We start from the raw sequence: 15,442 nt of genomic DNA, 5'->3' as shown, positions 1-15,442 counted from the left end.
TTGATAATCCATTCATTTCTATGTTGCAGACTAAAAATAGTGAACTTACAACCTCCAAAGCTACCTTCCCTCTGTATTAGAACAAGATGATTGTTGTGAAACACAGGGAATTAAGAGAAAAACTGAGGGATCTAATTACTAGGATAGACTGTGTTTTAATTTGTGCTACCAGGACAGTAAACCATCTAATGTCTTTGAAATTATTTCAGAGTTCTGTGTCTTCCCAAAATGTCCAGTCAGCCCTCTGTATCTGCAGGTTCTGCATCTGTGGATTCAAGGAACCACAGATTGAAAGTATTGGAAAAGTTCCAGAAGGTTCCAAAGGCAAAACTTGAGTTTGCTGTTGGCTTGCAACTATTTACATAGCATTTACATAGTGTTAGTTATCATAAGTAACATAGAGATGATTGGAGTAAACAGGAGGATGTGCATAGATTATATGCAAGTACTACACAATTTTATAGAAGGCAGTTGAGCATCTGCAGATATTGTGGTCCTTGGTGGTCTTGAAACCAGTCCCCTGCGGATACTAAGGAGTGAGGGTATTTTGTTGTCAGATGAGACTAGTTGATCAGAGCATCTTCCATTGTTAACAACTGTGCTTGGAAGAAATCCTTCTTCAGCACAGTGTTATAATGAGTTCTTAGTGATATAAGCCTCTAAATGTTACTGTGCAAGACTGAGAAGTTTGGGTTGGTTCAGGGATAGTGAAGTCCCTAATCAAAAACCTGCCTGTAATTATATCACAGATTTCTGAATGCAAATGTAAAATTCAGACATGGTGTTTATTGACCAATATGACTAATGAAGGAGAAGATAAGAGTTGACAAAAGTACTTTCTAAACAGATCTCTAGTTAATGACATAATGGTAATTGTGTCTACCTATGTCTATACTGTAGATCAGTGTTTTTCAATTGTTTCAATCCTGGTTGACTCATAATTTTTATATTTAAAAATGTTGTAGCTTGATGGAACTGTGTTTGAATTTGCCACTTGTTTAGTGATACTACAGTGGGTTTTGGCAGGCTGCTTTTTTATATATTATATGATGAACTGGAGATTGCCTGGGAGTGTATGTTCCTGCTCATACACATACTTTGCCAATCTCTTCTATTTTTGAAATGTTTTTTTATGTTTTGGGGAATAAGTACCTGTAGAGTTGTATGGATTTGAGTGGATTTTGCATTTAAAAGCAGTGAAACTCAGCGCCTCATTTTCTTTGCCTGCAGTTGGCAGAATTGGGCTAGATGACTTTCAAGCCTTTATGGAAGACTTCACTGATGACTGAGCCTTCATTTCAGCTGTTGACTGGAGCCTAATGGGGTGCCCCAAACTTCTTTCAGGTTTAGGGAGGATAAAATTATGGGCTCACGAGTCAGTGTACTGACGGTAGTGTGTATACTATAAGACCTGATTTTCTTAGGCTTTGTGGCAGAGTATTGTTTTCCTTTTTTTCTCAAATCTTGGTGAGGAAGAACAGCGGATGAGATATTGGAACATTGTTTATGATTGCAGTCAAACGAGTGATTGGAGTCAATTAGTGTGTAAAGGAGTGTTCTTATTTATCCTCTAGCTGTTTTCACTGTGAAATTTTTATTTAAAAAAGTGTATGCAGACCCTGTGTATCTTGCGGTGGTTTTAAATAATTTGAAGCTCCAGAGGTGTTTCACAGACATATAAGGAAAAGTGTGTTACCAAATGTAAAAGTATATCTTTAATGTATATAGAATTTCTTTTATGATTTCCTGAAAATAGATTCAAAATAGTATGTATCCCACTCAATACTGTGCATCTTGATGGTTATACTTCATATTCTCATTTGAATATTCATTTTTTTCCCAACTTTGCAGAGATGCTGATGCCACAAGAATTGATATTTATGCAGGTAAGACAGATACCAGTCTTCCTCCTCATGCCCAGTTCCCAGAAGAATTTACTGTTGTGCCTAAAAATAAATGAGTGGGAGATAACTGGTTTCTGGAGTCTGGGTAGACAACCTGATTACTCCAGGTATTAGGCAGAACAGGGTAGCCCTGATGAGGTGTGAAATAGAAATCAAGAATATCGGTACTAAGGGAACTACTACGAGGTACCCAGATCTATCAGTCAGTTCAGTTCAGTTGCTCAGTCATGTCTGACTCTTTGCAACCCCATGGACTGCAGCACACCAGGCCTCCCTCCATCACCAGCTCCTGGAGTTTACTCAAACTCATGTCCATTGAGTTGGTGATGACATCCAGCCATCTTATGCTTTGTCTCCCCCTTCTCCTCCCACCTTCAGTCTTTCCCAGCATCAGGGTCTTTTCAAATGAATCAGCTCTTCACATCAGGTGGCCAAAGTATTGGCTTTTCAGCTTTGTCATCAGTCCTTCCAATGAATATTCAGGACTGATTTCCTTTAGGATGGACTGGTTGGATCTCTTTGCAGTCGAAGGGACTCTCAAGAGTCTTCTCCAACACCACAGTTCAAAAGCATCAGTTCTTCGACGCTCAGCTTCCTTTATAGTCCAGCTCTCACATCCATACATGACTACTGGAAAAACCATAGTTTTGACTAGATGGACCTTTGTTGGTAAAGTAATGTCTCTGCTTTATGCTGTCTAGGTTGGTCATAACTTTTCTTCTAAGGAGCAAGCGTCTTTTAATTTCATGGCTGCAGTCACCCATCTGCGGTGATTTTGGAGCCCCCCAAAATAAAGTCTCTCACTGTTTCCACTGTTTCCCCATCTATTTCCCATGAAGTGATGGGACTGGATGCCATCCATGATCTTAGTTTTCTGAATGTTGAGTTTTAAGCCAACTTTTTCACTCTACTCTTTCACTTTTATCAAGAGGCTCTTTAGTTCTTCACTTTCTGCCATAAGTGTGGTGTCATCTGCATATCTGAGGTTATTGATATTTCTCCCAGCAATCTTGATTCCAGCTTGTGCTTCACTGAGTCTAGCGTTTCTCATGATATACTCTGCATATAAGTTAAATAAGCAGGGTGACAGTATACAGCCTTGACCTACTCCTTTTCTGATTTGGAACCAGTCTGTTGTTCCATGTCCAATTCTACCTGTTATTTCTTGACCTGCATACAGATTTCTCAAGAGGCAGGTCAGGTGGTCTGGTATTCCCATCTCTTGTAGAATTTTCCACAGTTTGTTGTGGTCCACACAGTCAAAGACTTTGGCATAGTCAATAAAGCAGATGTTTTTCTGGAACTCTCTTGCTCTTTCTATGATCCAGATATTGGCAATTTGATCTCTGTTTCCTCTGCCTTTTCTAAATCCAGCTTGAACATCTGGAAGTTCACGGTTCATGCACTGTTGAAGCCTGGCTTGGAGAGTTTTAAGCTTTACTTTGCTAGCGTGTGAGATGAGTACTGTTGTGCAGTAGTTTGGGCATTCTTTGGCATTGCCGTTCTTTGGGATTGGAATGAAAACTGACCTTTTCCAGTCCTGTGGCCACTGCTGAGTTTTCCAGATTTGCTGTCATATTGAGTGCAGTACTTTCACAGCATCATCTTTCAGGATTTCAGAATTCCATCACCTCCACTAGCTTTGTTCGTAGTGATGCTTCCTAAGGCCCTCTTGGCTTCACATTCTAGGATGTCTGGCTCTAGGTGAGTGATCACACCATTGTGGTTATCTGGGTCTTGAAGATCTTTTTTGTATAGTTTTTCTGTGTATTCTTGCCACCTCTTCTTAATATCTTCTGCATCTGTTAGGTCCATACCATTTCTGTCCTTTATTGTGCCCATCTTTGCATGAAATGTTCCCGTGGTATCTCTAATTTTCTTGAAGAGATCTCTAGTCTTTCCCATTCTACTGTTTTCTATTTCTTTGCATGGATCACTGAGGAAGGCTTTCTTATCTCTCTTCGCTATTCTTTGGAACTCTGCATTCAAATGGGTAGATCTTTCCTTTTCTACTTTTCTTTTTGCTTCTCTTCCTTTCATAGCTATTTATAAGGCCTCCTCAGACAACCATTTTGCCTTTTTGCATTTCTGTTTCTTGGGGATGGTCTTGATCCCTGCCTTGTGTACAATGTCACGAACCTCCACCCATAGTTCTTGAGGCACTCTGTCTATCAGATCTAATCCCTTGAGTCTATTTCTCACTGTATAATCATAAGGGATTTGATTTAGGTCCTACATGAGTGGCCTAGTGGTTTTCCCTACTTTCTTCAATTTAAGTCTGAATTTGGCAATAAGGAGTTCATGACCTGAACCATAGTCAGCTCCTCGTCTTGTTTTTGCTGACTGTATAGAGCTTTTCCAGATCTGTGTATCTATTTAAAGAAAGCCAGTAGGAGATTACTTGGGTTGATGCAGAGTGAAATGAGCAAGTACCACTGATTTTCTTGATTGGAGTTAGCAGGTGGCCAGGGGTTATGGAGTTGGTGGTTTCTGCATCCAAAGAAAGATCTTGTTGAAGGCCATCTTAGCCCTCTGCAATCTTGGTGAGGACAAATCCCAACTTCAAGAGCTGCTGGTGTCAGTTGTACAAAACAGTTGTGTAACTGGATTGGCACTGAGATTTGCAGAGATGTTCTCAGCAAAGGAGTCAAGTAGGAAATCGGGCTGCTTTGCTTAGAATTTAAAAATACTGACAACGTCTATTGGTTTCGCCTGATTGGCTCTGCTCTTTGGCAGTGAGGTCCTTTCTTTGTTACGGAGTGTGTACAGCAGTGACAGGAATCTCAGTCATGTCATTGCCCTACCCCCCTTTTAATAAACAGCTTGCTTTCTGCCTGTTCAGTGTTCGTACCAGCACATTTTTTCTCATTTGAGTGCTAGAAATTTGGAAGTGGAACAGAGAAAGATGGCTTTTAAATCCAATTTGGCTGGCATTGCCTCACTTTGGAAAAAGTGAGTTTTTATGGGAATATATGGTTATCATATAATCCCTCTTTCACTTTACTGACCCATTTTGATCAATGGGAATTAGCCCTCAATAGAAAGTAATTCTTAGAACTTCCAGGGTCATATAATTGTAAAGAATATTCCCAGATACGATTTCCTTCTGCCTGATACACTTTGGAGCAAAGAAAATACTCAGAACAGTTAAAAATCAGCTATCCTGCTTAAGGTCTAAAAACCTCTATTCAAAAGGCTCTGCCAAGTGGTGAAAATAAGACTTCTTTTCTTTTTAGAAAAGAATAACAGGAGAATGGGTCATAGCATAAGAAAGTTAGAAGATGGTTTTTAATAACCCTTAGGCCAGATGGAGGTATCATTCCTGCACCACAGCAGGTCTTCCACCCCAGAGTGCTTCAGTGAGGAGCAGGAACTGCCACCTCTGGAAGAAGTCAGAGCTGTTTAAATCATCACACAGATGGCAAAGCAGAGAATAGGCCTCCACTGCAAGTGATGTGGAAGGGAAAAAATCATCCTATTTTGGAAGAATCCCTGACCAGGGATTGAACCTAGGGTCACAGCATGAGAGCGAGGAATCCTAGCCACTGCATAGCCAGGGAATTCATGGAAAAAGCTTTTTAAAAGAGATCATCTCTGCTCCTGTTTACCGCCTTTCACCTTTCAGTTCAGTCTTTAAGTCGTTTACCACCTTTGGTGGGTGGATTTCAGCAAAGAAATGCAGTACTTTCACTTGGAATGCAACAGAGCAGTTGGATTTCAATTTAAATGAAAATGGCCCAGTGTACTTTTATTGTGTGCTCAGTGTTAACTGTTGTGCTTTGGGAGGACTTTGGGAGGAGTCCAGAGAGGATGAGGTGGGGCCTTTGCTAAATTGCCATTAGAGAATTCAGTTGTTAATGGGAGACAGTTAGCACTCCACAGATGATTAGGGAACAATCAGTTGATCTTGAGGGAACTGTCAAGGTAGTTACGGATTAAATGGTATGATAAGCACTAAGCACTCTAGCATTTTAGGAAAAGACTTAATTTACTCAAAGTACCTTAAGATTGGGAATCTTGACTGAGGTGCCCCAACTTCACACTCTTACACCTCAGTGTTATATTCACACATTCAATAGAAATAAAAGCTACCTCATTTTACAAGTAGGATAATAGAATTTGTTGTTGTTCAGTTGCTCAGTTGTGTCTGACTCTTTGTGACCCCGTGGACTGCAGCAGGCCAGGCCTCCCTGTCCATCACCAACTCCCGGAGCTTGCTCAAACTCATGTGCGTCAAGTTGCTGATGCCATCCCATCATCTCATCCTCAGTCATCCCCTTCTCCTCTTGCCTTCAGTCTTTCCTAGCATCAGGGTCTTTTCTAAGGAGTCAGTTCTTCGCATCAAGTGACCAAAGTATTGGAGCTTCAGTTTCAGCATCCAGTCCTTCCAATGAATATTCAGGACTGATTTCCTGTAGGATTGACTGGTTTGATCTTGCAGTCCAGGGGACTCTCAAGAGTCTTCTCCAACACGACAGTTCAAAAGCATCAGTTGTTTGGCACTCAGCCTTCTTTATGGTCCAACTCTCACATTGACTTCTGGAAAAACCATAGCTTTCACTCTATGGACCTATGTCACTAAAGTAATGTCTCTGCTTTTTAATATGCTTTCTAGGTTTGTCATAGTTTTACAAAGAGCAAGTGTCTTTTAATTTGATGGCTGTAGTCACCATCTGCAGTGATTTTGGAGCCCAAGAAAATAAAGTCTGTCCCTGTTTCCATTGTTTCTCCATCTATCTGCCATGAAGTGATAGGACCGCATGCCATGATCTTCGTTTTTTTGTTTTTTTTTCAATGCCGAGTTTTAAGCCAGCTTTTTCACTCTGCTCTTCCACATTCATCAAGAGGCTCTTTAGTTTAGTCCATAAAGGACAGAAACTGTATAGAGGATAATAGAATTACAATATACTATGAAGTTTTTGTTGTTAAAATATCAGGGAAAGTATTTTCCTCTCTCCCTTTCTGAAAGTAGCTTGATCCTGAACTTAGAAATCTTCCCAAACATCAACTGTAGTTTGAATTTGCCACAAATTCACATTATAGCTTAAAGAAGGGTGAGAAAGAAACCAGACTCTGGTACCCAACGCATTCCTGTTAGATGGGGCCAGACTAGAACACGCCTGTCAGACTGTTTTTATTGACTTTCTGGACTTCCTTCGATAGGGACTGCTGTGCCTCAAAGAAAGATTCCTTTTGTGATGCCAGGTCAGTGGTTAGTAAATGGAAACTTAAGAGCAAATGCCGCTGAAATGAATACTGTTCAAACAGATTGCAGAGTATGATGAAGAACTTGACGGTCGTTCTGTTACAGCCTCTGCTGAGGACAGCGTTATCTTGTCACCTCTGACGGTTGACTGAAAGCTCCGTTTTACATCTCCTCCAGCTTCTTCTTCCCGTTCTCCCCAGTGGGAGCTGGAGGGAGGAATGTTGAAGTAATTGGGAGGAGCCAGACTTGGTCATATAGGGGAAGCTTAGATGGGCAGCCTCCCACATGGTTCTGTGATCGTCCTAAGCTGCCCCTAGGGCCTGAGGCACAACTGCACAGAAGGCAGTTTGGCTCTGTCATCCTCCAGGAGGTATGCTGAGAGGGGGGAGCAGACAGTCCCCAGCTGCCCAGACCCCCTCCTCTGTCCAGAACTCCCACCAGCTTCATAAAATCCTTTCCTCGAGGCTTCGGATGTCATTCAGTTGATTGATTAAAGTGAGTAGATGGTGTGAGGAGTGCACGTCCTAACTGCTGGAATGTCTGGGGCTTTGCTGCAGGCAGGGGCGCCTCTAGTTCTTGCGAACTCTAGCTCTGGTTCACAAAGAGTGGCCCAGTAGTGGGCAGTGTTGGCATCGCCTGGGAGCAGTTTAGAAATGCAGATGGAGACCTCAGACCTTCCAGGGTGGAGCCCAGAATTTGTTGTGACAAGCTCTTCAGGTGATTCTTAAACGCACACTGCTTTTGCTCGAGCTGGCCCTCTTCTCTGTCTTCTTCTGCTTAAACTCTCCTCCTTAACCATGTGCTGCAAGGGATAGTGTCCACTGGACTGGAGGCTCCCTGAAGGCAGTGGTCATAGTGGCATTGTTCTCGGCTATTACCTTCATTACAGGGCCAAGCACATCAAATAGATGAGTGATTGTGAAGCGTTGTGAAGATGCCATGCTGCCTGTCCTTTTTTTTTTTTTACGAAGCTGAAGGAGTTACTGCTATGTCAGCTAGTCTGTCTTGGCTGATATGACCGTGGACGTGAACACTGCTCGACGCTTACAGGCTGTGGGTCGTTTATATGGCCAGGAGGACCCTCCGTAGGTCTGTGTCTTAAACGGTATGAAAAAGATTTAAAATGAAGTCTTTGAGCAAGAAAGGGATCTCAGACCCAGTGTTAAGAGATGGCTATGTGTTAAAACAGCTTGTGAGTCCTATTCTACCAAACGCAAGGGCCTGGAAGCAACTTCCTAGGTGTGTTCAAGAAATACCAGTAATCCTTGGAGATTTTTCAGATGCACTTGGCTTGAACCACTCTCTAGCTCCCAAAGCAGAGTCTTCATGTGCATCTTAGGCTAAATCATCTAGCAAATGGCTCTTGGCTACATTTAGAACACTTGCTGTACCATGCTCTGTCCCTGACCCAGCTGAGTCTCCATCTGACACTTTGCTTCCTCCAGAAGAAAACTTTGGAGACTTTTGACCCTTTTCTGTACTTGCTTCTGCTTACTAGATCTCATTTGGATTCTCCAGACTGATAAAAGGCTCTGCCACAAGGAGGAATTTTCTTATCTACCAATCAGGCTTCCAGGAAGGTCCTTATGCTTGAACTATCAAGAAGCATTTGTTACTGTTTTAGCAAAGTTCAGCCATGAAATTAAAAGATGCTTGCTCCTTGGAAGAAAAGTTGTGACCAGCCTAGACAGCATGTTAAAAAGCAGAGACATTACTTTGCCAACAAATTCAAAGGTAGTCTAGCCAGAGCTATGCTTTCTCCAGTAGTCATGTATAGATGTGAGAGCTGGACTACAAAGAAAGCTGAGTGCCGAAGAATTGATGCTTTTGAGCTGTGGTGTTGGAGAAGACTCTTGAGACTCCCTTGTACTGCAAGGAGATCAAACCAGTCAATCCTAAAGGAAATCAGTCCTAAATATTCATTGGAAGGACTGATGCTGAAGCTGAAGCTCCAGTACTTTGGCCACCTGAAGTGAAGAACTGACTCATTTGAAAAGACCCTGATGCTGGGAAAGATTGAAGGTGGGAGGAGAAGGGGACGACAGAGGATGAGATAGTTGGATGGCATCACTGACTTGATGGACATGAGTTTGAGTAAGCTCCTGGAGTCGGTGATGGACAGGGAAGCCTGGCATGCTGCAGTCCATGGGGTTACAAAGAGTTGGACACGACTAAGTGACTGAACTGAACTGGAAGTTCAGCTTGCTGAACAGCAAGTGATACTTGAAAATCTCTGTGGCTTGTTGTACTTTTGAAATAGCATTTCAAATTACATTAACCCATTTAAGAGGCAATTATAATTTACTTGAATCTTTGGCCTGAGGGGAGGACAGAGAGCATTTTAGACTGAGATTCCCTTGCTTCGGTAGTTGTATAAAGTTGGTAAACTGTAGCTTGGTGGAGACAGAAATGTCCTCAGTTAGGAACTAGACTCCAAAGCCAGTTTGGACTTATCCCTGTAGCGCCGTAAACTGGCCTTCCTCCTTTTAGTGCACATGGTCTCCTGATTCCAAGACCTGCACTGTTCCTCTTTTGCCCATGTCAGCCTCATCACTGGAGGCGAAGGGCACCTTGGAAACTCTCGTTTAGCAGCCCTTTCCCTATTTAGGAGACTCTTCTGTGGCATTCGTGGTGTACTTGGACCCAGACCACTCTGAGGGACCACTTGCTGCTGTAGCTACAGGCGCTGCGGGGGGGTTCTTTTTTCCCTCGGATTGGTGACCTTAGTCTGTGGGGTTTCCTTCCCGTCAGCCAGGACGCCTGGCCGCAGCTGCGCCGTATCTCTTTGTCCAGTGACTGCCCCTCCTCCCAGGCCCTTTGAGCAGGTGCAGGGGGAAACCAGGCGGCTCTCACTGCATGCCGTGTGGTCTCGCTCCTGGGGTGGGGGATCTTGGGTTGAATGAGGCTCAGACCTTTGATGTTTGAGAACCTGGGAAAGAAAAGCAAACTTTCCCATTTCCCTTTCCCCTGCTGGCATTGCTAGGAGGAGAAGACCTTTTTGAACCTAGCTCCACAGTGATCCCACCTTCCAGTCATACCCAAGTTGCTCCCCTCTGGTGGGTAACCGCCTAGTAATGGCAGCTCCTTCTTTTACAGAAAGGCGAGAGGACCTTCGAGGAGGATTTATGCTTTGTTTTTTGGATGATGGAGCGGGAATGGATCCAAGTAAGTGATGGGCTGATTGCTTCTTTTGGGGAGGATGTAACTAAGCGTTTTTATAAAATGCTTATTGTGTTAATTTGTTTTTCTGTTGCCTCACTCTTGTGACTAGAAGGGCAAGGGCAGTCTCTTGCAACATCTCAGGCTTAATTCCACTCACGGATTTGCCAGGTCTTGTCCTAATGTGGGAGATAGGATCTGAATGGCAGCCTTAAGTCCGTCAGTCTACCTGTCTGTTGACATTGGCTTGCGTAACATCCTGGAGCTGGAACTGTGGTGGCCTGCCCCGGCCGAGTTACCGCGTCGTGGTAATAGAACTAGGACCTCGTGATGGGGGTACTGACAGGCCAGGCGAGGTTTCCTCCATTTGCCTCCCAGTTGTGAACTTCCTGGCAGAGGTTTTCAGTAGACAGACAGCCCCGCTTGGATTGATTTTTGAGAGCCTGGGAAAGAGAACACACTTTGCCCTTTCTCTCTCGCCTGCCACTTCAGGTGATGCTGCCAGCGTGATCCAGTTCGGGAAGTCGGCCAAGCGAACGCCTGAGTCCACCCAGATCGGGCAGTACGGGAACGGGTTAAAGTCGTAAGTATACCAGAATCCCGTCACAGGACTCAACAAAATCAAGCGTTGCTCTCCTTGTCACTCCATCACCTTAATTCTGGAACAGGAGAACAGTCAGGAAGGGGTGATGGTTAGGGACTTAGTAACTGATCGCCAGAAACGTGAATTAAGCCAACTTTCAGTCTGCTTTACGCCACAGATGAAAGAGTGTGAATTTCCAGAACTGTCGAGGAAGGAGAATCTGTAGGCTTCTTTTAGCACTGTGTTCTGGAACGGTGCCTCCCCTCTGGTTGGAAATTCTCGTTTGTCCCTGTGATTGAGGATGCTCGTGGTTTTGTGTGCTGGGGATGCATCTGAGATGGTGAGGGTCCCCCAGTGCAGCGTGGTTTCCAGAGCACCTGTCATGCTTTGTGCCAGGCACTGGGGATCCAGGGTGAGAGAGAGACCCAAAGCCTCCCCAACATGGAGGGCCTGGTTGCTGCTCACATGTCCTGCCAGGCCCTGTAGCAGGAACTTACCTAATGTCTTCAGATCCCTTGAGACTTCTTTCTCAGCCCCTTGGTTCCCACTTGTTTGGCGTGTGGAATGTGTTGTTCTGGTTTTGAGCGAAGCCCCAAGAGAAAGGTTTCTATTTCTGAAATGGTCACTTCCAGCTGTACATACCTTTGGATGGAATAAGATTTATTGGGATTAGAGTTTGTGCAGATGGAGTTCTGAGTCATGGTTCTGGTCTTGCTGTGGAAACGTGTTGTGTTCGGCCGGGCAGCAGCATCAGTTGTGCAGCAGGCTCAGGCTTGTGCGGAAGAAAGACGATGCCTCCCCCGACAGCACAGACCTAATACCTGGACTTCCCACTCGTCTCTAAGTGTCAGGCGCTTAGCACGTGCTGGACACTGCTGCAAACTTCGCCTGGGTGATTTAGTTCAGTCCTTAGGCACGCCCTGTGAGGTGTAAGTACCATGATTCTCAGCTTCAGATGCGAGAAGCAGGGTTTATCTGGATGAAGTGACTTGCCCAAAGGTGTGAAAATGCCCAGGTGTAGAGCTGAGGTGTGCACCACGTCTTTCTGATGGCAAGGCCGGAGCTGCTGTCTGCCTTGCTTCAGTCAGACGAACCAGGGTTCAGATGTGGCATCAGTCACTTACCCTTCTGAGGCTCAGTGTCCTCCTTTGTAACTTGGGGTGTAACACATGTGAGTGGGTTAAGAAATACGTGCTGTCGCTCAGGGCTGTGGGTGCCCTAGCCTGGTTTCTCACTTCTGATTTTCTCTCTCCTTCTTTAATCTTTCCATGCTAAATTTTTGGCCTGATTTGGTGGACCTGGGGTAGGGTCTGGGAACCTTTTTTTTCCCCCGATGTGTTCCCTAGGTGATTCTGGTGTGGTCATCTAAGCTTCCAACCACTGATATGTCAGATGTAAGAAGCCCTGATTTCCCTTCTGATGGTAGGCAGCCTCCCCCTATGTGGTTCCTTCAGCTCTGTGGCTGCAGACAAGCCCTTTCACCTCTCTGAATGTCTGTTTCCTGCTGTAGAATATGGGTTTCTAATCTCTGACATTCTTCCTTGCTGAGCAAGTTTCAGGAGCAGATGAAATGTGAGTCTGAAAGTACTTAGAAGACCAGGAAGGAAAACACACAGACGTTGGGAGTGTTGTCATCAGCATATTTTAGTAGAATGTGTTTTGGGGAGGAGTCATTGAGATGGGGCCATCTAGTGTTCAGACTGAATTCATTTTGAGATGAATTTAGAAATTGAGAGTTTCAGGAGGAAGTGATTTGTGGTGAGAAGAGGGGTAAGAAGCAGAGAAGTCGGCAGAGAAGTGGCATTTTTGAGTGGTTGCTATTTATTTCCCCTCCAAGGTCAGGATCAAAGATAGAGGGAAGAGGCACAAAAGTGAGGTTTTGCCAAATTAGGGCATGGGCAGGCTTTGACAGAAGGCAAGCTGCTGCTGCTGCTGCTAAGTCACTTCAGTCGTGTCCGACTCTGTGTGACCCCATAGACGGCAGCCCACCAGGCTCCTCCGTCCCTGGGACTCTCCAGGCAAGAACACTGGAGCGGGCCCCATTTTGCCTCCAGTAGGCTTCAGGGAGGAGAAGGCAAAGGCACCCCACTCCAGTACTCTTGCCTGGAAAATCCCATGGACAGAGGAGCCTGGTAGGCTGCAGTCCGTGGGGTCGCTAAGAGTCGGACACGACTGAGCAACTTCACTTTCACTTTTCACTTTCATGCATTGGAGAGGGAAATGGCAACCCACTCCAGTGTTCTTGCCTGGAGAATCCCAAGGACAGAGGAACCTGGTAGGAGGGCGTCTATGGGGTCGCACAGAGTCGGACACGACTGGAGTGACTTAGCAGCAGCAGCAGGGAGGCAGGAGGAGGACCGAGGGATTGTCTGGGGGAGGGAGCATTGCCAGCGCCTCAGAAAACTGAGAAGGAGAGACAGAACTTGGCAGCCCCCAGGGTGTCTCTGGATAGTGTCCTGGAGTTTTCCCGAATGTTTGGGGAAATGGGTCGTGGCACTCACTCGTGTGCTTGGCATGCCAGCCCAGCTTGTGTTTGTACACAGAAGAGAGTAATAAGGCTTCCCACCACCATCACCGCCCTGGGGTCTTAGAGGACTAATGGGGTAACAGAAGCTGCTCAGGAGATAGGAACTGCGTGGCCATTGTTCGGTGGGCACCCCTCCGCCAGTGTTTCACGCTTTTACCCTGTTCCATATTGTTGGGAAAGGTGTGTCCTTGCCTCCTCCTCAGAAGGATTAACTCGGCCAAGCTGAGGAAGGAGCAGTTGATTCCGTTCAGACTTCTGCCTTTTGGAAGGCAGCCTCGAGGCATATTTCTCAGAAACCACTCGGTCCTACAGCAGGGACCTGTGGCTTCATAAGTAGATATAACAATTCAAGACCCAGGTTGGCTGTGGTTATAGGCCATGAGCCAGTGGTAGGCCCCCTTGAAACTCTTTAGCAATGATGCCTTGCCTGGTTAGCCCTGTATTCGGCTGAGCCTCGAGGTCACCCTGGTTTTTGGAGGACTTGTGAGCACAGGCATTGTGAAGCTGTTCCTTTCTCCTGACAGTGCTGTCCTTAGACGAGTGGATGGGGGAGTTAGTGTCAGCGGAGCAAGGACAGGGTGAGAGCTGGATATGCTCAGCGTGGAAGTCGACGTGTTGAAGGTGTTACTGGAGTGAAGCCTGTGTGGCTGGGAGGTGCCCAGAGCACAGAAGCGACAGGCTGGCGCTGGTGCTCGGTGGTGAGAGAGGAGAGAGCCTAGTGGGGTGGGGCCTTGTGGAGAGGGTGGTAAGGAGAGCTGGGCCCGTGAAGGGCAGGAGGAGGGGTGTCCCAGGCGAGGAAGGGGCTTGAGGCTGTGGTGCTCAGCGGGGGGCCCTGGGCCCCAGGGGCGCCTTCGGGGAAATCCTCCAAAGGCAGCTCATCACATCCAGGGCAGGGATTTGCTCTTCTTTCAGTTGAGCTTTTGATTCCCTGGGAAAGTAATCCTTGTCTGCTTCCCTTTCAGGGGCTCGATGCGCATCGGAAAGGATTTCATCCTCTTCACCAAGAAGGAAGACACCATGACCTGCCTCTTCCTGTCACGCACCTTTCATGAGGAGGAAGGCATTGATGAGGTGGGTCCCTTCCTCACATTCCCAGGCACCATCCCATGTCTCCCGGTTCTGTCCAGGCTGTTCTCGCAGGTCACTTGTATGCTGGGCTTGTTGGGGTTTCAGGATTGCAGCCACACCCCCGGTTAGGGGATTAGTTGGATGCATTGGTTAAGGGGTTAAGGCAGGTGTCATCTCACAGCTTCAGGAACAGTTGTTCTAAGAATGAGGCTGCACGTGGCAGGAGCCAAGGAGTGCATTTCTCTCTCCCCTAGGCCTGCAGCTTCTCTCTCTCCTAGGTCTGCAGCTTGAGTTTGGCCCTGGGGTGTGGGCCGGGGGTGTCCCTCCAGTGAGCTGCTTCATCAAGGGGAGTGTTTGGGGCCTCCCCCACTACGGGTGGAGACCACAGCTGGTGATGATAATAGGAAGAGCGCTGTCTTTCCGGTGTGATGGTGATTTTGTGGCATGTGCCCTGAGTGCATTTTCTGTTCACCGTCGGTATCAGAGAGGCAGTCTGATTACCCGCAGGGGCCTGGGTGAAGCAAGTGAACACATGGAATTCAGTATAAGTTCTTTGGTAAGTGGCAGCTGACACTCAGCCCCAGCTGATTATTGTTACGCTAAAAGGAAGGCCTAATAACTCTAGAGTATTCTGATTTTGAAACCTTTTGGTAATTAAAAGCATACGTTACCCAGCTGGTTCTGGGCCTAGTGGCTCAGATATCTGCAGAGTGTCTGGTGAGGTCCACACCCGCTCACTGGAGGATCATGGAAAGCCTTGGCCTGCCCAGCCTCAGGCTGGACTCTCACCTCCTTTGCTGTGAGAAATGGAGGCGAGAGGTTGAGAACGGGGGCCGAGAGGGTCTGCAGAGAACATGTCTGTCATGTAAGCAGGTGGATTTGGTCAGAGTTTCAGTGGCTCTCACCTATGTTGGCTGGCTGTGCTTAGACGGGCCCTGGCCTTGTTTAGAAGTGAGGCTGAATTGCAGTAGATGAGCTCGTGTGAGCTCATGTGT

At 46.0% G+C, this 15,442-nt stretch overlaps 1 protein-coding gene across 9 annotated transcripts in view; it reads left to right on the top strand.

The window, feature by feature from the left end:
* MORC2 (MORC family CW-type zinc finger 2) overlaps positions 1–15,442 on the top strand; it is a 42,106-nt gene that overhangs the window by 7,618 nt on the left and 19,046 nt on the right. For all 9 annotated transcript variants that reach the window (XM_068989464.1, XM_068989462.1, XM_068989463.1 and 6 more), the window contains 4 exons: positions 1,852–1,886; positions 10,207–10,275; positions 10,762–10,852; positions 14,342–14,450. In XM_068989464.1, the coding sequence (XP_068845565.1) occupies positions 1,852–1,886; positions 10,207–10,275; positions 10,762–10,852; positions 14,342–14,450 (304 nt within the window). The remainder of the gene's footprint in view (positions 1–1,851; positions 1,887–10,206; positions 10,276–10,761; positions 10,853–14,341; positions 14,451–15,442) is intronic.

The sequence above is a fragment of the Capricornis sumatraensis genome, chromosome 17 (assembly GCF_032405125.1).
Source record: "Capricornis sumatraensis isolate serow.1 chromosome 17, serow.2, whole genome shotgun sequence".
Classification (NCBI taxonomy): domain Eukaryota; kingdom Metazoa; phylum Chordata; class Mammalia; order Artiodactyla; family Bovidae; genus Capricornis; species Capricornis sumatraensis.
This window is presented reverse-complemented; position numbering and strand designations above follow the sequence as displayed.